At 42.7% G+C, this 22,317-nt stretch overlaps 1 protein-coding gene across 4 annotated transcripts; it reads right to left on the minus strand.

Moving 5' to 3' along the window:
- Window positions 1-6,702: 6,702 nt before the first annotated feature.
- Window positions 6,703-20,777, minus strand: LOC117451254 (SWI/SNF-related matrix-associated actin-dependent regulator of chromatin subfamily E member 1-like). 4 transcript variants are annotated; one of them, XM_071203930.1, is made up of 11 exons: window positions 20,703-20,777; window positions 19,912-19,969; window positions 18,779-18,822; window positions 16,759-16,857; window positions 12,788-12,880; window positions 12,079-12,210; window positions 11,614-11,785; window positions 10,286-10,458; window positions 10,053-10,154; window positions 8,832-9,087; window positions 6,703-8,695 (listed from the first exon to the last, which is right to left on the minus strand). In XM_071203930.1, exons 2-11 carry the CDS (start codon window positions 19,916-19,918, stop codon window positions 8,364-8,366), a joined length of 1,410 nt encoding a protein of 469 aa, XP_071060031.1. In that variant the 5' UTR covers window positions 19,919-19,969; window positions 20,703-20,777; the 3' UTR covers window positions 6,703-8,363. The 4 variants fall into 4 exon arrangements, with proteins under 4 accessions (XP_071060031.1, XP_033945352.2, XP_071060030.1 ...); XM_034089461.2 differs by having other exon boundaries at window positions 19,912-19,998; XM_071203929.1 differs by having other exon boundaries at window positions 12,800-12,880; window positions 19,912-19,998; window positions 20,703-20,772.
- Between the last annotated feature and the right edge of the window lie 1,540 nt (window positions 20,778-22,317).

The raw sequence follows: 22,317 nt of genomic DNA on the forward strand, positions 1-22,317 counted from the left end.
AACCGCTGAGTGAACTACAGGTCTCTGGTCTCGCACAATACGCGTCACCATCACAAAGATGGCCGTCACGTTAGCAAATTTCACCTGTTTCTTTCAGAATGAGAATAAAAGTATAAAATGAGGTGAAAATCACTACAAGTCTGGACACGTTGAGAGCTGTACATACACGAAAGGGGAGTTAGTCAGACCGGCTTTACAAGGTTTCGGTGAGTAATATGAGTGCAATGTGTAACGTTAATGTCAGCTAGCTAACATTAGCTAACAAGGTACACTAACGTGTTTTGTTTTAGTAACTAGTTTTCTCCTTAAGAACTTCGTGGTCTCTGTGTATGCTGTGGATAACATTAGTGTTCACAAGAACAAGGTACACTCCCGTGTTTTGTTTTAGTTGCTCTTCAGATTGAAGCGGACAGTTTTATATAGTCTATACTGTATGTGTGATCTCCTTTTACATCTCGTTGTGTCATTTGAGTTTATTTGCTGTGTGTAGATTCAAGGATTTTGGTGACATGAACATGACCATCGTGGAGGCAGTCCAGTTACCATCCTTCTGTCTCCGTGAGGAGGGTGGGTCATATATCACCCATACTGGCACCAGTCCAAGGGCAGCTGCACATCACAGACCGGAGTCTCTGCTACTTTGTTGTGTGGACCACGAAGGAGGCGATCATCATCCTCATCCCCAAAGACCCTGCATGGCATGGAAATCTCCTCCTCCTGGAAACATTCTACACCCATCATATGCTCCCTGTGTTGGCCAGTAGAGAGGAGGACATTTAAATAAACATACTCTTAACACCCTCAGACTCTGCGTTGTGTTCCGTATGTGTGATGGGGTGTTATGCAGAGGGGAGGAAAACAGGACACAGCAGATTGGGATTGTGGGGGAGATGCTGAGCAGTTATTTAATTGTTGCATGTAATTATTATTATACTGCGAGTTTCTTAGTTATTCCATCTTTTGCTGTAACATGGATCTGTATGTAACTCTATATTTACTTGTTATCTACCACACTTCCTTCTACATCATACACCATCATTATACATGATGATGTATATAGGATATATATATTTGTATACATTACATATCTGTAAATTGTATAATTTAATTTTTCGTATTTGGGATTGTTGGAAACGTCTTTTTGATCTCTCTGTCTATAAACACAAACTGAGTAAGATTGACAATAAAGTTGACTTTGAAAAATATATATATTCTTTATGAAAATAGTTGACTGTTGGAGAAATGAATCCAAATGAAACGTTGGACTGAACTACAACTACGCCTTTAAATCTCTACGGACTGTTTTTCAGTGGGATGGCAAGTTCCTATCTTTAAACATTTATTAGTTTTTTCTCAGAACAGATTTGATTGAAGTTAATTTAACTTTGCCGACCATGTAAGGTCATTATTAAAAAGGTACAATCAATTTGTTTAGGGTTGACTAAAATAATGATAAACATTTCATTTGGATAATTTACTGACAGAATAAGAAACTCAATGATGCTCTACTCACCTGTTCCTTTTTATAAAGTGAAACCGTTGAAACGATAGATTTTAGTAAACTTAAAAACAACCTTCTCCAAAAGCTATCAAGGAATATACCGAATACTTGTTTTAGAACTTTATTACATATTATTTGTATATAGTTTGAATGATCCATAATTGACAGAAGCTTGTGTTTACACTGACCTGTCACTCATATATTAATGTCTTTGTAACTTCTTTAAACCACTACCTCACTAATTTCTTTCATTCATCACGGTTCAGTAAACTAAGTGACACATGAACCGGTTTGATCATTATAATAACGTAGGATTGCAACTCTTTGAAACTGTAGGTGGCTCTTAAAAGAGCCGTTGTGTTTGGGTGTGCTGGTCTCAGGTCAGTCTAAGCCCTCTCTCGCGGATGCAGCGGGCCAGCTGGATGTCCTTAGGCATGATGGTGACCCTCTTTGCTTGGTTCATCTTACTGGGGGGCAGCTACATGGATGTCGGTGCAGTCCACAGTCATTGTGCAGTTGAAGGCAGAATGAATGTATTATTGACTCCGAATGAAGCACAACTTCATGTCATACAATACATTGACTTTATTTGTAATTGTGTGAAAACATATGAGCATAATGATTAGCAAGCAGGACCTGCAGGAACAGAGCATGGTGATGGATGGAGCTGGGAAGAGAGAAGAATAAAGAAAACAGATCAACTTTATTATCGGATATTAAAAATTCAATTTCAAAACAAGTTGCCGCTCCTACAGTTTTCTAGTGTGTAAAGATGATTTCACTTGACCTATGCACAATATCACACTCAATACATGTGTGTCTCTGGGGGGTGCATTGTGCCTTTGATGTATATAAATAATATACCATAACCAAATACTATTACGTACAGTGGAAATCAGGTTGCCAGAGCAGGTCAGTGTGCATGTTCCTCAGGGTCTCAGCAGTTACAGGTGAGGGAAAGGAAACAAAAGAGAAAAAGGTCAGTAACAACACTTTAAAGTAACAACACTTTGAATAATTATCTCTTCTAATAATTTTCTCTCAGTAATCACTCAACTACTGTCTTTCCAACAAACAGATTGACTCACCCTTACTGTCATCACAATGAAACACGTCCAGAAGAATGTCATGCAAAGCTCCCTGCCTGCCTTCGACTCTCCCTGACTGCTTCCTTAGCACCCGGTGGATGGCGCAGTAGGCTACTCTTCAAATGTTTCACGAAATACTTACCATCTACTCTTACTTCATGTAATAAAATAATAACTTCATGGTAAGGCTACTAAAAATGACAAGGCTAAGTAATGTAATGCTAACTAACGTGCTCGCTACTCGTCGCTACTAGCTAGGTAGCTAACTTGACTATATGTTCCATGCACAACATGTGTATTACCTGATATGTCTGATCCAGCGACTCCTGGTCCTTTCATCAGACGGGAATCGATAGAACGAGCAAGTGGTATGATCACTTATGTGATTACAACCTGGTACAAAGCACACAGGCATCTTGTAAAAGTGAATTTATTTTTAGCAATCTCTTATTTATTGGAGGGAATAAATCAGTTATGAGATCTTCTTCTTCGCTTTAATTACGAGTCGCAACCACTTGGAGCATTATCGCCTGTGACATCACTTACGCGAGCCAGAATGGGATTTGGGATTTGTAGTCTTTGTAGTCGCGTATTTTTCATAGTCTTATATTTCAACAGTTTTACGACAAAATGTGACTTTTTTGACATGGAACTTATTGTTTAAGATTGACAAACATCATATGTGTAGTTCGTGGCACAATTCAAACGGGATCAAAAGATACGTTTTCTCTCTCCATTGAATTCAATGTTAATTTTTCGCTTCCGGGGTCCCATGGGCCGGAAGTAGATGGGCGTGACTTCGCCTCTCTATAGTAACTCAACGAGAGAGTAATGTCATATGACAGTACAATTGACCAATCATATCTTCCCTCTAAATGGGCGGGCTTTATTTTCGCGGACTTTATGACAAGTTCCGCCCGCTGTGAGGTCTATGCAAGTGGTGCAGTGACGCGTCCTAAAACCCGGAAGTAAGCTTCGCTCGGATTCCCTCGACAGAAAGCAGTGGGATTTCTCCATAGGATTTTGGAAAATAGCTCGAAATAAGGTCTGTGGAAAACGAACCTGTTAGATAAATGCACGTTTTGTTCAGCCGGATAATATCCACATGTCTACCCTACTTTTATTATTTTCGAATCATAAATCTAATCGATAGATTTATGATCGATAGATTTATGATTAGCATAAATTCGTTCATGATGGCTCACTTCAGTGATAGTGATGACATCGTTGCGAAATTATTAACCGAGTCATTTTCAAGATTGAGTTTCAATGATAAACTGGAGTGGCAAAGGATCAGCTGAATGACCCGCAAGTGCTTCATCCAAAGGACAGGAGGATGGACTTTGTGTTTCAGTGATTTGATCATCAAAGGTAGGCCTAAGTCATTTTCAATGCGGGCCGCCGTGCCGACTTAATTCATTTGTAATTGTTACTTGGCTGTGGGTGCCCTGTCATGATAGGTGTTTATATAAATGGTGTTGTTCTGTGTGGTAGAGGGTCGCTGTCATTGATGCGGTTTGCACCTCGGGCCTCAGTTTTGATATTCCGCTGATGTATATGCTGTGACGTAATATCTCTTCTTTTTTTTCTCGAGGGAAGGGGGGGGGGTCAGAGGGCCTAGGTATAAAAGTCAAGGCTCGCCACTGATCAGGACCATCATTGGTTTGTGCTAAGAAGTGTGAGAAGTAGTAAATATAGATAAACATTAGCAAATACAAATCACACAATGATATTATTAAAGTAATCTTACCTTAAAGAACTCATTATACCCTACTGTCCTACTAGGGCATTGCGTTCCAAGAATGCAGGGTTGTTGGTTGTTCCTAGAATCTCTAAAAGTACAATGGGAGCCAGAGCCTTTTCTTATCAAGCTCCACATTTGTGGAATCAGCTTCCAGTTTGTGTTCGGGCGGCAGACACCCTATCCGTTTTTAAGAGTGCGCTTAAGACCTTCCTTTTTGATAAAGCTTATAGTTAGGGCTGATTAGATTCAGCCCCTAGTTTTGCTGATATAGGCTTAGTTTGTCGGGGGACATCCTACTTCTTCCTTCTCTCTGTCTATACCTGTGTCCTCTCATGTTCCGATTAACCCAGCTTCCCCAAATGTCTTTCTTTTTGGTGTCTATATACGCTGGGATCCGGAGTCATGGATGATCCTGCGGTCCTGTGTTCTGCATCTCGATCCTGGATCTTGAGTCGTGGCTGTGGTCCTGGATCATCGGTCCTGGATGGATATCCTCGTGGATTCATCTTCCTATTATACACACATGCATTTCCAAACATCTGGACTACCTATGTTGCAAATGTATTATCTTTTCAATTTACACACGGCATCTATTGCACGTCTGTCCGTCCTGGGAGAGGGATCCCTCCTCTGCTGCTCTCCCTGAGGTTTCTCCCATTTTTCCCTTTAAACTGGGTTTTCTCCGGAAGTTTTTCCTTGTACGATGTGAGGGTCTAAGGACAGAGGGTGTCGTATTGTCATACTGATATTCTGTACACACTGTGAAGACCACTGAGACAAATGTAACATTTGTGATATTGGGCTATATAAATAAACATTGATTGATTGAAGTAAGTAAGTGAGTATAATTTGTTTCTATTTGACATATTCATTCATGTTTTCATGGAGCTGAAATAGCAGTGTGTGTGTGTGTGAAACAAAAATCAAGCTAAAGGCTGGTGTCCATTTCTGATTGTCTTATTATTATTGGATCAGAATACATTAAATACACTTTAACCTAAATAAAAGATGATCAAATCTCGTGGAAATATTGCAAATAGGCTTTCTCTTCAGCCCTACTTCAAAGAGCATGAGCTGAACAAAAAGGTTTAAATGTTGTCCCCAAGTTTAATAAACAGAAAAACCTTGCAAAATGTCAGAGTATAACATAAATAAAGCAAACAGCAGCTGCATGTCAGGCCAGGGTACCATTTATAAATCCCACCGGACTGTAGGCTAATACTTGTCTAAATGTTTTCACTTTGGTCTACTTATACATGTAATAGAACGTATAATGTATCTATAACAGAGCCAAGATCTCTGTATGACTTCTATTAAGGTTAAAGTGTATTTCACTTATTCTAATCCAATAATAAGATAATCAGAAATGGACAGCAGCCTTTTGCTTGACTTTTGTTTTGTTGTCAAATGCATGCTTAGTTTAAAAAACAAAAACCAGTACATCATTTTAAATAATCCTTGAGCGATTGTGTGTCTGTAAGGCTTAGTTACATTCTGCAGTCATCACTTTGAAACACTGTTTAATACGATTCATAATTGTCTTTCTCTTGTTTTCTCTGTGATTAGGACACATCTGCAGACATGGATCTGCTGGGGAAGGACACATCATTGAAAAGGGGAGTTTAAAGTATGTACATGGGATTCTCATTTGAAAAAAGCATGGCAAATCAGCAGAAAGCAAAACAGGGATCATCCTCCCAAACCTCTGCTCACTGCCGTCCGGCTGACGGTAGAGTGTCGAGCTGTGGATCATCACTAGCCTTACATTCTTTTACTTCAAATGAACAAATCACATCTGTGTGCCACATAGTTCTTCTCCTGTTGCACATACTCTACTTACTACACTGCTGCAACACTTTCAATTTCATCTACAACTCAGATGATATGACTTCATCTAAATTGTCACTTGACATACGATGCAGCTACTAAATACTACACTGTGGTGTTTCCTCACATTCTTTTACCACAAACTAGACTTTGTTTCTTTGGGTGATATCTTGGACGATGTCTAATGCGTGGATCTGTTATATTCTCAACATATTTATGTCGTTTTTCTAATATTTGGACAAATTGTTCCGTTTATTTTTCCAAATGTTCCAAATACTAAACTGTGGTTTTGTGTGATATTTTCAACAATTATCTACATCGTTCTTCTTGATATTATTCTTTCCATGCTACATTATTTGTGATATTTTAAATATTCTATATCTATTTTCTTACATCCTACTTATGATACTGAAAACTGTATCAAGTTGTTTTATTTAAACTCGCTGTCCTTTGTAGCTTGTTGACATCTGTGTAGCTTCCAAACTATGATTTATCGTGCGCTTCTATTATTTCCAACTCTAATTTAATGTCCAATAAATAAAAAAAGGGCCAGAGATCCAGCAAGAGAAAGCCGACAGCCATCGACTGAGAAACCATCTTTATTTGGAGAGATAAGTCCTGACAGTAAAAAAGAAAGATCCAAAAACAGGCGTATTCTAAAAACAGTCCGATTGGAGTAAGAAACAGTCCTTTCAATGCAGAGGTTACATCGGGGGGGGGGGGGGGGCGTGACCTCTGGTGTTAAAATGCATCGACAGCAGGAACAGCCTCACAGCATCTCCATGTAAAACAGACCTTAGAGTGCATGAGATGAATCCACGTCAGCTCCCTTTATCATCAAAGAGCCGCTTGGAGACGTCTTCCACACATCATGATCTTTGGCCCACATTTTAAAAACGGCTGTCTTTTTTTTCCTGCAGGATTGAGTAAACCGTGCAGAAAAAGTGCGGCGCAACAATTGAAATCCGTACCAGTCAAAATGTTCCAGATAGCGTTGGATTCATCACGAAGGCTTCATTTGAGGATAACATTCTAAAAGGATCCACTAGATCTCTAAAAACACAGAAGAGGTAACAGCAGTAGAAATCACACAAACTGAGGAACTAGAAAAGTCTGAGGTTCTTAGACTGGGGGGGGGGGGGGGGGGGGGGGGGGGGAGTGATGAACTCCTCCACCGCTGCAGCAGCAGATTGAAGTTCACTACAAGGTTTCTACATCGACACCGAGCCGTGTCTGGCTTCCTGTCAGCGGCGTGAACCCGGGAAATGTTGGGTACCCCAAAGTGTTAGAAATGAATAGCACGGGTCCCCAGAACATAGAAACTTCCAGATGCTAACTCGCATATGTTGGGCAACTTGCACAATTAGCATCAGTTTCATTCATTACATTATAGCCCATGTGGAAAATAGTGCAAAAATGGCTCTGCCGATCGGGACATCCCCCGAGTGCTTCTGGGTGATTGAGGATTCAATTTCTGCCATCTTTGTGCCCCCGATGCGCTGATCTAGACTACCATGAGAAGTGCTGCGACCAGTGCAAATAGAGAGCACAAGAGGAGAACGATAGCCTCTACTGGGGACAATTATCTTTCAAATAAATAAGCAACCTGCCCAATCCAAATGATCCAGAGTCCCAGATCTTCAAAAAACAACCCACATTTCATCAAAATCTACAGAGAGGAAATTGCCATCTTCTGGTTAAAACTGCCTTTGCTGATCATGAAATGTCCGCTTGTCTGCATGCAACTCGTGCTAATGGTGCAAATTGCCCAACATATGCAAGTTCGCAGTTAGTGATCATAAAGACTGTGGGGTACTCAACATTTCCGGGTTCACAATAGGGAGCCAACAGTACAGTCTACACAGTGGGAGCTTCACATTTGAGCTACAGATGAACAACATGACTTCCTCCTGGTGTCAGAGGAGGAAGTCTTCTGAAACACGTGAAGAGATTTAGCGAGCGGATTTTTGATATTTCACCCAAATTACCAACAAAAATAGCCCCTCTTAGATGTGAGAATCTGTGTGTGAGGAATTCACAGGGTTCCCTTGCCCCCCCCCCCCCTTCACGAGGCTGGAGCATGAAAGGCATGCCAACTGTTTATTAACCACACCATCAGACCCTCATTCACAGGATGTGTGAAGATGGACGCACCATACACGCAAGGGGGTCCTATAGTTCCCACTGCGTGTCTTACAGTCTGCTACACGTCATACTGCTGGCTGGGGGGGGGAGGTATAGGTGTTAGTGGTGGAGGGGTTGCTTCCTCAGAGGCGGAGCGAGGAGGTGGAGGAGCCGCCGCCGCGTTGGGGTTAGATGCTTCCGGAGCCGCAGGGGGATCGGGGGCTGCTGCTCCGGGGGCGCTGTCTGAGGGAGGGGGGGGCATGCTGCTGCTGTTGCTGTCGTCACTGCTCACAGGAGTGCTGCTCTCCCTGGGGGGCTCAGGGGGAGGCGAGCCTTTATCAGAGGGGGGGTCAGATGGGGGAGGTGGAGCAGGCTGGGGCTCGGAGGAGGGCTCTGCGGGCGCTGCTTCATCTGTGGGGGGGGGGGGGGGTTTGATTTAGATCAGAGAGTTTGAACACTTTTAACATTGGAAACAAACACAGCAGCACACTCTGGATGTGAGATTTCTTTTTTTAAGGGTTCAGCAACATCACACAGCGTGGGGTACCTGTCTCCATGGCTGTGGGCGTGTCCTCCTCCTTCGTCCCTGAGGCTGCATTAGCTGTGCTGCTCGCGTTATCGCTGCTCTGCTCTGCTGCCTTGTTCCCGGCAGCCTCCTCCTGCTGCGCCTGCTGAGCAGCTTTCTCCGCCTGCTCCGCCGCCTCCCGCTCCCTCTCCTCCGCCCGGCGCCTGGCCGCCTCCTCAGCAGCAGCCATCTCTGCTGCCAGCTTCTCCATGTCCACCTCCACCTTCTGACTGCACAGCTGGAGACACACAGAACACAGATCAAACCACGGCTTCAGAAAAACTCAATCGACAAATCAATCGAGATTGAATGCAAACGTGTTTATTAAGTCTGAAACGCTCTTCTTTTGTCTTTAATATATCAGAATGCAAGACTTCAATGCTAACGGTAATCATATGTCGTGTTGCAGCGATGACGTATTTTTGAAGGCCGAAGCAGAAGCTGGCCTCCCGGACCAATAGCAATGGGATAGTCTATTGGACTCAGCAATTCCATGACACTTTTGCTCAGCAGCATCATCTCCTCATGTTGACACCACTCTGATACTAGTTGAAGGTAAAACGCTTATGCTAGGCTATAAAGCAGTGCTTCTCAAAGTGTGGTCCGCGGACCACTGGTGGTCCGTGAGCGCCCCCTAGTGGTCCGTGAGTATATTGGTAACATTTCACATTTGAAATAAATAAACATTTATGTTTTCCACACTCTCGCGGGAATATCTCCGCAATGGATGATATAGCCCAGCGCCACACCTTCATCACACATGTTGCCCCTTGTTTGTACCATTTTCAGGCGATTTGTAATCTGTTCTAGAAAAACGATGTGTTTTTTTATATTTGTGGAGTTAGGTGGTCCGCGAGTATTTTTTAATTGGTTGAGTGGTCCTTGGCATGAGAAGGTTTGAGAAACACTGCTATAAAGGAACTACATCATGGTCACAGGAGTTCACGTCACCATCGCTAAGCTAAAGGTGGCTAATGTGCGGAATGATGGCGTTCGATCGTCTCATTCAGCCACTTTTTAAAAAGGTGTTTTCCAGTAGGGTATTTACTGATGTAATACACGTAGGCTTCTAATCAAGCCTACGGTTTCAGGACCTGCACTACTCCATTTAGTTCAGGGGTAGATGACCAGCATGCATCTGTGGTTATGCATCGTTTTTGCCCGCCACTCGGCCGTATCTCGATAGAAAGTGTGCTGCTGTACCCTCTTGAGTTCAGTGTTGAATGAGTCGGTGGTCTCCAGGAAGCGTCTCTTCTTGTCTTGGTGGCGATCCTCGATCTGCAGAAGTTCTGCCTCCAGCTTCCTCTGAAGCACAAAGGAAATCACAGGTGAGTCTCTGAAGTGCATTTGACATTTGTTCACCAACATTCGACTAAAACATAATGCATGATTAGAAGAGGCCTCCCTGAAGCAGAGAGTATGTCTGTTGGACCTACCTGGTGCACCATGAGAGACTGGACCTGCCTCTTCAGGACCTGCATGCGGGCGGTGGTGACCACGGAACGGACGTCGGGGACAACGATCTCACTGAGGATGTCGCTGATGAGCCGGTGGTTCCTCTGGAAGCGAGCGGCTGCCGTGTGCTTCACCGAAAAACCATCATCGTAGTCTAGACAGAGGAAAGGGGAAGCAGGTTAAAGAGGCCCTATTATGCGGGTTTTTTTTTTTATAGAAGGACCATGCATACAAAAACATTAATCTCAGCAAAGAGAAGAGATGCAATATGCCAGATTATAGCTAATAGCTCATTTCCATCTGTGGTCCTCAGGCAGGTTCATAACAATCAATAACATTGCATGATCTCCATCAGTCAAACTATTTTAAAACCTGATTTAAGTACAGCTTAGGTTACGAACATAATACTTAGTACACTTCAAATACACTCAAAATAAAATATCTAAGATATAGTATGACAATACAGTTAAAAAAAAAAAAAAACTCAGATTACAGTGTAATTAATGTTGGCACGACTGGTTGCTTAATATCATTTTTTTTGCACCATAAGAAAACGAGTTAAAATCAGAACAGGTTTTAAGTTCAACTGGAAGAGTATTCCAGTGCTTGATGGCCGGAAAGGAAAATGCTGATGGTCCAAAGGCAGTGCGCCTCAGAGGGACGGTTAGATCTGGAGTTTCTGCAACTCTGCTCACGGCGAAACTGAAAAAAGCCCCTCAACGGTGGCGTTGTAGAATTGTGAATGATTCTGAATACCAATCGAACTCGGGAAAGTAGAACAAGACTATCAAAACTGAACAGTTTGTATTTGGACAGTATATTGCAATGATGGTGTTTTAATGACTTTCTATCCATCTTGGTTCCTGGAGTGTGTTCGATAGCTTTTTATGTCAAAGGCTAAAATCTCGAGAGGGATTTTCTCTCCCACAAAACTAAAAACTGTGCTTTCTCATTATAAATGTGATTTTAAGCCATTATTGAGCAGCTCTATTGGCGGCTGTGGTTCAGTAGGCACGATGGTCCTCCACCAATTGGATGGTCAGTGGTTTGACTCTCAGCCGCTGCAGTCAACATGGTGATGTGTCCTTTGCCAGATACTAAACTCAAAATTGCTGCAATTGGCCAACGGTCTGTAAATGTGTTTGAATGTTAGTCTCCTGGGCAGGTGGCACATTCTATGGCACACCCTGTCTCTGTGTGAATGTGTGTGAATGGTTAAATGCTGACTTATTTATGTAAAAGCAGTTTGAGGGGTCCAGAAGCTGGATGTAGTACATTTTCACCATGAATGAACGCCTTGCCAACTCACCATCAGGGTCTTCAGCTGGCTGGATGCTCATGTACGGCTCTCCTTTATCCATACGAGTCTGCCTCTGCCGGCTCTCCTCCTCCATCGCGGCCTCAGCGCGGTTCTTAGCGTTGACGTAGGCCAGGTACACCGGCGAGTTGTGGTAGGCCTTCAAAGACTCGTTATACTCAATCTGAGGTGGGGAGAGGGAAAGAGTTCAAAAAAACAAGCTGAGCAGGACGATGCCACTTCCTGCCTGGACCGTTGTTTCTTTCTGTTAGAAGATATTTGCACTGTTTATTTTCTTACAGCAATTAAAAGGTTATTAAACTAAATATGTGATCCGCTTTGATTGTTTAAAGCTTTTTCTGGTTTTGGCTGAGGTCGTCCCCCTTCCATCCAATCGTAAATACCCTGGACTAAATATACACAAATACAAATCCTACGAGAACCTCTGTGGTAATTGGGACACTTCCGGGTTCTCACCTTCTCAGCTTCGTACTCGTTCAGGTAGTCCTGCTTCTCCTCATCCGTCAGGTCTCTCCACATCCCTCCGATAATCTTCCCAATCTCCCACAGCTTCAGGTCTGGGTTGGAGGCCTTCACTTGGTCCCATACCTTTTGTTTGCATATGAACGCAAGATGCAAACACAAAAAAAACATATGGTCACCGCAGGGCAGCTGCACTAAATGCTAAGTTAGGTAACTACAAGATAGTGAACAAAATAACGGAGGAAAAGTGCAAAGGAAAGAGGAAATAGGCTCCCATATTATGGATCTACTGGTAAAGGTTGTATCTAGCATTAAAAGGTAAAGCCCCTTTTGTATGGCTAAAAGGTTGGATGGAATGAAATGTATCTAAAGACAGAATCTCATGGTTTAAGTCAACTGATTTGAGCAGATTTTGTCTTTATGCCATTAAAATGTTTAAAAACTAGAGAAGCAGCAAAGCAAATGAAGCCAGAGGCAGATCATGCTGGCAGAAGGAAATACAGGGAGATGTCTTTTCTTTTTCTAATGGTTGACAAACACAGGAGGCTACTTGGAGCCAACAGAGTGGAGAGGCACCACTGGGTGGTTTGAGGTGGTGGTGGAGGCGTCATGGCTTGGCTGTTTCCCCCCCTAACACCCCTGCAACTTTTCAGGGGATGGGAGGACAAGCAGTAAAAGCAGACACCGTGGATGGGTGTCTTACCTTCCTGCTTACCTTCCGGCTGTACCGCATGTAAGGCATCAGGGGCTTGTCTGGAGGTTTTGGGGGCTTTGGGACGGTGATCCCAGAGGAGGTCTGTGGAAGGGAAGGAAAAGGGGAAATCAGGGGCAAAGAGGGGGGGGGGGGGGAGTTTGAAAGAGGAGGGAGAGAAGGGAAGTGAAAAAAGGGACAAAGGTTTAGAGAAACAAAAGAAAATACTGTCATTAAACATGATTTCAGTCTGAGTTGTGTAGGTAAGCAGGGCATACATGTGTCAAGGGGTCTTGAAGGTTTTCCTACTGCTGGATAAAATAAATAAATCATATTGTTATAAATATGACCCACGGGTGACAGAGCTTGATTTGGCCGAAACAAAAACATGGATGAAAATGTATTATAAACTGACGAAAGGATTTATTTGATTAGTTCATAAAGGTTTAACCGTCCTGGTTGGTGAAGGCTCTTGCTGATTTCTTGCAGAATGTTTTTTTATCTTATGAGTGGAATTTTAACTCTTGAAAAAAAAGAAGAACAAAGACATTTGGAAAGGGAAAAAATAAAATAAACTGTTGCATGTTTTTTTTAAGCGATTTAGGTGAAATTAAATAGAAATAATAAATAAATAGAAAGTTAAATCACAATGATTGTATATGTTTCCTCCAGTATTTAAGTAAGATTGGTGAACCAGACTATCTTACTTAACATTCTGTTTGCATTGAAAAGTCTAAATTAGTCAGAATAATTTGATTATGTTTTAAACTCTTTTTTCCTACAAAAAAACCAACTCAGAAATAACCATGCTTCTGGTCATTTAGCAAAAATAATGTATGCGTTGAATTAAATATACAGCTCTGGAAATCAAGAGACCACTGCAGCATCAGATTCTCGTTTCACAATTTATAGGTATGTGTTTGGGTCAAATGTACATGTTTCATTTTATTCTATCAAGTACTGACAACATTTCTCTGTGTTGGAATTTAACAGACACTGGAATGGAATGGCTGCCATACTTTTAGAGATTTGGAGTGGTCTCTTAATTTTCTCCAGAGCTGTAGCTCAAAGATTGCATTTAGCAACCTAACAATAATACCAAACAATGGAGTATGGGGTTACACTGCATAGAAATGCTATTTCCCATCTGTTGTAACCCTCCCTCCTGGCGCTTTCTTTAAAGAAGCCTATTCTACTCATTCTCGGGTTCATAGTTGTATTTAGTACCAATTACTTTCATTTTCAAAAAGCTCTTCCTCATACTGCCTGTGCTCTAGCACCTCTTTTCACCCTCTGTCTGAAACCATAGCCCAGTCTGCTCCGATTGGTTGGTTGGCTGGCTGGCTCTGTTGTAATTGGTCAACCACTTAGAGATGTCTTGCCCCTTAGCCTATCACATACAATGTGTTGGAACGCTAGCTAATTAAAGGGCAAGTGTAACGTAGTGATGACACTATAGGCGCTTTCACACCGGAGTACTTTTCCCTTTTATTTCCGACAGTTCCTGGGATTTTGCGTTCACACCAAAAAGAGAACTTAGTTCATGAGAACTTTTCCCCCTTTTTTAGTTCCTGCTAGAGAGCAGGTACTTTCCTGGGGAGAAAAGTTCCAATTTCTGATGGGCTGGGCGAATTGCAAACCATCCATCCATCCATCTTCTCCCGCTTATCCGTGGTCGGGTCGCGGGGGTAGCAGTTCCAGCAGAGAGCCCCAAACTTTCTTTTCCCTGGCGACATCAACCAGCTCTGACTGGGGGATCCCAAGGCGCTCCCAGGCCAGCGAAGAGATATAATCCCTGCACCTGGTCCTAGGTCTACCCCTTGGTCTCTTCCCAGCTGGACGTGCCTGGAACACCTCCCTAGGGAGGCGCCCAGGAGGCATCCTAACTAGGTGCCCGAACCACCTCAACTGGCTCCTTTCGACGCGAAGGAGGAGCGGCTCAACTCCGAGTCCCTCCCGGATGACTGAACTCCTCACCTTATCCCTAAGGGAGACGCCAGCCACCCTGCGGAGAAAACCCATCTCGGCCGCTTGTATCCGCGATCTCGTTCATGACCCATCCTTCATGACCATAGGTAAGGGTAGGAACGAAAATGGCCCGGTAGACAGAGAGCTTTGCCTTCTGGCTCAGCTCCCTTTTCGTCACAATGGTGCGGTAAAGCGACTGCAGTACCGCTCCCGCTGCTCCGATTCTCCGGCCCATCTCACGCTCTATCGTTCCCTCACTCGAGAACAAGACCCCGAGATACTTGAACTCCTTCACTTGGGGTAAGGACTCATTCCCTACTTGGAGTGGACAGTCCATCGGTTTCCTGCGGAGAACCATGGCCTCAGATTTGGAGGTGCTGATCCTCATCCCAGCCGCTTCACACTCGGTTGCGAACCGATCCAGTGAGTGCTGAAGGTCGCAGACCGATGAAGCCATCAGAACCACATCATCTGCAAAAGCAGTGGTGCAATCCTTAGTCCACGGAACTGCAGACCCCCCCCCCCCACGACTACGCCTCGAAATCCGATCCATGTATATTACAAACAGGATTGGTGACAAAGCGCAGCCCTGGCGGAGGCCAACCCTCACCGGAAATGGGTCCGACTTACTGCCGAGGACCCGGACACAGCTCTCGCTTTGGGAGTACAGAGATTGGATGGCCCTGAGTAGAGACCCCCTCACCCCATACTCCCGCAGCACCTCCCACAGTAACTCCCTGGGAACTCGGTCATACGCCTTCTCCAAGTCTACAAAACACATGTAGACCGGATAAGCGTACTCCCATGCCCCCTCCAGGATCCTTGAGAGTAAAAAGCTGATCCGTCGTTCCACGACCAGGACGGAATACGCATTGTTCCTCCTCAATCTGAGGTTCGACAATCGGCCTGACCCTCCTTTCGAGTACCTTAGAATTGCAAACCACGCCCCGTAAAACTGACAAGTTTTGTGAAGCCGCCGTTGTATTTGCTGGCATTAGCATTATTAGCATTAGCCCAGCGCACAAACGCAGAGAGACTAACTTATGGCAACACAAAAAAAAACATGGGAGAGGTGGAGATGAGGAGGTGTCGGCGTTCTGACGATTTACGCAGCGTCCACACAGCGGAGTGGGTTGAAGCTTGCCAGCGGGCTTGTCTGAAACTCGACCAACAACCAATCACATGAATCTCCCGTCCCGGACACACAAGCACGCGGTTTGATTGGCTAGAGCTTGTACTGGCATATGATTCGATTGGCTGACGCTTCCGCCGAAGCTTCAAAAGTTGAGCAATGTTCAACTTTTGAACTTTTGGGCAACGCTCCCACAATGCAGTTTGGCAAGGCGTGACGTCACCCCATTCAAAGTGAATGGACAGAAGCGTTGAAGCTTCAACGCACGCCGCCCTGTGGACAGGTCGTTACTCGGAAGGCTTCAGTAGAAGCCAGTCCCCAACTCCGGGGACTTTGAGTGGCAGTATACGCCGTGAAGCTGTTTGCGGCCTGCCAGTAAACCCAAAGCAGAAGAAGAAGAAGAAGTGACGTCAGCGGCTTCATTTGCGTAATCTTCCCTCAGGGAACTTATTCCGGTGTGAACGCGATCTGCTCTTTAGTTCCATGGGGGAATTAAGTGCTGGGAACTAAGTACGGCAAAGTACTTGGTGTGAAAGCGGCTTATGATACAGAAGTAAACAAAGGAGTCTATGGAGGCGTTGCAGTCAGGGAGATGTTGGGATATTTTTTTTTTTTCATTTACATGCACAAAAACAGTATTTAACATACTAAAGGAAAACCCCAAAAAGCAGAATAGGGCCCCTTTAAATACCTGTTTCCTTATTCATAACAATTTCCCCCTCTATGCATAAGCCCCACCTTCTAAAACTATTAAGAATGCTTCCTTTCCCCATGGCGGTGCCCATATATCTAGCCCAAGACTCTTTCTATCTACCCTCCCTTCAATCCTGCACCCAACCCCTTTTCTGATTATTTTCTCCAAATCCATCCTTCAGTTCATTACCCTGCTGGAGCCTCCGGAGCTCCCTCCCAGCCGGAGGTTGTTGTAGGCCAGATGGCTGTAAGGGTTGTATCCCACAAACCCTGGGGCAGTAGGCAATTGCTGATGGAAGACAAATGAGACAAAACACGAATGAGAAATGGTTCACAAACAAGAGGAGGAAGAGGGATAAACACAAATAAGTGAAAACGGGAAAAACATGAAAATATAAATGTATTGTTTTGCTCGTTTGTTTTCCATGTCAGGCAACATGGGAATGTTGCATGTACCAAGCAACAAGCTCCCATAGCCCCCACGAGTTTCATTATATAAGCCATGTAACTGAGACATTGAATTTCAACTTTAAACAGTGCTGTGCCTCTTACTCAATGCAAGGAAATTAAAGCATCACAACAACCATGATGACTCTAAAACTGTACACATGTACTCATCCTAAATATCTCAAATTTGATTTTATTCAGAATACACCATGAGGCACAATAACCTCTTCTTCAAAAGCCTTTTTTAAAAATGGTAGTAAGAGAGGAAAAACAGGAGTGAGTGTGAAGATGGAGAGCTGAACTGCTTGGTGGACACCTCTTTGTGTTCAGACAGAGAAAGAAACAAAATGAAAGCCTTAGAGGCTTCTCAATACTCAAATTTCCCCTCCTCGACTCCCCTCCTCGACTCCCCTCCTCGAGACTTAGTCCCGCCCACAGGAGATGCGAGCGGAGGACCGAGGAGGGGAACCGAGGAGAGAGGAGGGGAAGCAGCAGACGTTTAAAGAAATGAGAACTCCTCTCCTCTGAGCGACGTCCGTTCATTATTACGTGGCAACAGCTGCATCAGCTGTCGAGTGTTTTGTCATATTTTATAATCTCTGTTAGATCAGCTGAACATTGTTCCCCCACATATGTACTTTGAATTCATTGAGAGTGCGGTATAATGAGACAATACCAGGCTACAGATGCGGACACACACACACAAATATATTTATATAAATATATGCAATTTAAAGTATGAGAGCACTCTCATAATAACGTAACACAATCAGAGACTGGATATATCCCCCCCCTCTCTCTGGTCGCTGAAATGGGGAATTGAAATTACGGGCCAAAAGTTGTATTTGCAAGTATTAAAAGTAAGCAGAGGACACCAAACCAACTGAGACCTGTCTGTCCGCCGCATCTGCGCACACACTGTACCACACACACACACTGTACAGGACACACCTACACACTGTACCACACACACACACACACACACACACACACACACACACACACACACACACACACACACACACACACACACACACACACACACACACACACACACACACACACACACACACACACACACACACCACACACACACACACACACACACACACACACACACACACACACGCTACAGCCGTTGTGTATTTTATTATGTGAAGCACTAAATGGTTTTAGAAAAATATCGACTCTTTGTTTGTATATATCTACTAAACTAAAGCAAATAAAGAGAGTAGGTCTGTTATACTGAGTGATATTTATTTTACACACTGCTCTGCTTTCTGCAGGGCCTCACAGCTGTTCTCACTGTAAACATCGCGTTGCGATGAGAGCAGTTTCTAAAATAATATCCAGGGGATGCATGCAGAGCTGTCATTGGCTGAGATAAGTCCGGCCGTGCGTCACGCCTCCACCGTTCCCGGAAATGCATCCGCGGAGGAGCCGTGGAGGAACCATCAGTGTATCCTCGGTTATAGCTCCTCCAGAGAGCCTCCTCGACGCTCGATCCTCGGTGTGCATTTAGAGAAATGAGACGTCCTTCAAAATGGCGCGCTGAAATTCATTTCCGGGTCACTACCGGAGGACCGAGGAGTCGAGGAGTCGAGGAGGGGAAATTTGAGTATTGAGAAGCCTCTCTTGTAAAGGAAATTGTGGATAGAGAAGGCGTACAGCGGCAAGAAAGAAAAAAAGAAAACAAGATAATGTGTGTGGCTAACATGGCCCTTTGGCCACTGAACGTTAAAAGCTGAGAGGGGGACACTTACTGTGGTGGGGGCAGGGGGAGGGGGAGGGGCGTAGGATGGTCGCTCTGTGTGTGAAAGAAAAAAGAAATGTCAAAACTTGGTGTGTATCAAGCTGTTGTCAATATATGCATACATTTTTTGTATTCATATTTTTTATTATTTTGAAAGCCAAATAAGCTGGATATCTTAAAGCATATTACATTTTGATATTAATTAAACAATATCAGTTTTTAAATCTGCATAACATAGCTCTCCACTTTAAAGTCTGATACATTGCATATTTTTAATGTAGGCATTTTATTTGTATCGCTTCATTTCTTTATGTAATATAATTGTTTTTTTAATTTACTATTCTTCTCCTTCTCTTACAACCTAATTCATCCTACTGTTTTAATGCGCCATCAACACCAAAGCAAATTGCTATTTTAAACCTACAGCAATACAAGTTATTGTGGGATACATCCCTTTAAATGAAACCATCAGGGGTGGAAACGGCACTCAGGTCCTTTACTTGAGTAAAAGTAGAAATACTATGGTCTTAAAATACTCCGTTAAAAGTAGAAGACTTCAGTGCGAAATGTTACTTAAGTAGAAGTAAGTAATATCAGCTAACTATACATACTTACAGTTTCAAAAGTCCTCAATATGAATAATGGCACCTTTCACAATATACATAATAATATACACTATATCATCCCGTTTTAAATCACTAACAAAAACATATGGGACATTTACATTTTGTAGTTTGACAATGTGGAGCTAATTTTATATACTTAAAATAAAGATACTGGTTTGTAATTGTGTATATTGGTAGTGCAGTACTGCATCATCATAGAAGCAAATCACATGTTTCAATTTGTAAAAAGTTAATAATGTGAGTGTTAAATGAATGCAGTGGAGTTAAAGTATAAACGTGTAGGGGTAGAAGTATAAAGAAGGATACAATGGAACTACTCAAGTACTATTTTGACATACTTGTACCTTACTTGAGTAATTGTTACTTTCCAACACTGTAAACCATTGATAGCAGCCTTTCTGTGTTTTTTTTGGTATAATTGTGTTGGTTATTTACAAACAATAACATACCAGCTCTCATAATATCAACAACAATGAACTTAACATTAGTTTGTTCTTTATAATGTGTGTTGACTTACTTGACATCGTGGCTGCAGACGGGGCTAAGTAGAGGAGGCTATTTTCATATGTGTTAACCTGGAGAAGGAAACAAAGTAAAAGGGAAACTACCCACATTATTAGATGCACTATACACGGGAAAATACCCACATTATTAGATGCACTATACACGCGAAAATACCCACATTATTAGATGCACTATACACGGGAAAATACCCACATTATTAGATGCACTCTACACGGGAAAATACCCACATTATTAGATGCACTATACACGGGAAAATACCCACATTATTAGATGCACTATACACAGACTATACACTCTTCGCAGAGACTCGTTTGACACATTAAGAAGCAAGAAAAACATCGGCAAACGTATTCAACGTAACGATGATAACAATGAATGATTACAATGGCTGACGGGACAACCAGAGATAGCTTAACCGGCTCGGCCTATTAGCCAAACCTGCTAACACAAAGAGAACATTTGCCCCAATAGATTTCAAAGCAATTCAGTTCGCCAGAAAAGGACACAATACACACAAAACAGGCGTTTATGCACAGGCTCTTTCACTGAAAAAGTGTGCAGCGCTTGAAAGATATTTGAATTAGCCCTGCTAGGCTAGGCTAATGAACACTACACGCTAACGTTACCGCTAACGTACATAGGAGTAAATAAGATACCATTATTAGCTTATTAACGAATGGTAAATAAACATATTTGAATATGTTGCACACCTTTGTCACAGTTTTATAAAAAAGTGTTGTATTTTAAATGTATTATGTTGAAAACAAACGTAAACATACTCACTCAATCGTTCTTTGTTCCCTCCGTCGGCCAGCTTGTTCCGCCCTCCACACACACAAACGGGAAGGGCTCTCTGTTCTTGCAGGCGGAAAAAGGACGTTTTCAGAATAAAGCGTTACTTCAGTTTCAAACCATACAGATTATGCATATTTTGTATTGATAAAATAATACTGGGTTACTTAATCAGCTTTGTTGGTGCGGAACTGGGTCGTGTGTGTGAATCGTGTGAATAGATAAATGTTTGCATGAAGCTCGGATACATCTCTCAACACCCATATGAAACAGAACTGTTCACAGATTTTCTTTTTCTTTATGGATATGTTACGAATCACTCCCCTTTTAAACTGTGTTCTTGTTTTACTGTCATATAGTATTTCGTAATTGTTTTTCATTTATTCTCATAAATGGTGACCAAACAGTTTGAGACCGACTGAGATAAGATAACTAGACTAAAGTTAACTATCTAAACACTCAGAGCATAGCCGTGGGAACATTCAAGTGCTGTGGGGATGACACCAGGATTGCGTTCCAATAAACCAAAAATCAGCTCCTAAATTCTAACCCTATCTCCTATTCCTTGACCTCTGAGTGAAACGTCACGGGGTTAAGGGATAGTGGATAGGAGAATTCAAAAGGATTTAGGAGAATGGGGAAACTATGGAAACTACAGTTTTCTATACAGCGGACTACAGCATGGATAAGAACGAGGGACTACTGTAAACTCATCTAGAGACTCTGCACCGTGCTCTGATGCTGTTGCTTTGCTTTATGAACGGGGACAACAGAGAAACATATTCTTCATGACCAAAGTTGGAATTGAAATAAAAAAGGAAAGTGAAACTTATGCTCGTCACCCTCTCCCTCCTCCGGTCCACATTAATACAAATGATCCCAATACGTATGATTGTATGAACTATGAAAATATCTTAAAATCAATACAAATGTATTTATTATAAACGTTAGTCCTTAACATCTCTCACTGTGTATATCACCATTCAAACATCTTTTAAAAGTTGAACAACCCCACACAGCTCAGTAAAGACTGTGAAATGTTGACTTTATTTAATAATTTCAGTCAAAACTAACGTTCATATTTATCTGTTTGATTATAATACTGATGAACGTTCAAAACAAAGCACTTTGGCAACTTACCACATACGTTTTAAAATGCTTAATAAGCACCGTAACTTTCATGATATCATTTCTCGGTCATAATCGGTTGTTTCCGTGAACGGCCGACTGTTGAGTGACGGCAAATGCTGCGGCTGCAATGCATTGTGGGGCAGCATTTTCTCCTCTCCTTTCGTCAAGGGAGGTCCAGTGGTTCCTAAGCTAAAGGAGGTTATAAAGGAAGTTTGAAACCTCCTTTCCTTTCATTTGGAGAATTAGAACGGCACTTAACATGGCTGCCACTGAAGGACTTCCGGGTCATTTCACTTGGTTAGGAAGGTTCCTAAGCTAAATGGACTATTGGAAAGCAACCCAGGGCCGGTTCTGACCAATTTGCTTCCCTAGGCAAGAGAAACGTATTGACATGGTGGACAGCTTATAAAAAGGCTTCAAATGTATTTAGTATTGTATGAACATGTTTTAATTTGGGGTTGGACTTCACATCCTC

Source organism: Pseudochaenichthys georgianus, chromosome 8 (genome assembly GCF_902827115.2).
Source record: "Pseudochaenichthys georgianus chromosome 8, fPseGeo1.2, whole genome shotgun sequence".
Classification (NCBI taxonomy): domain Eukaryota; kingdom Metazoa; phylum Chordata; class Actinopteri; order Perciformes; family Channichthyidae; genus Pseudochaenichthys; species Pseudochaenichthys georgianus.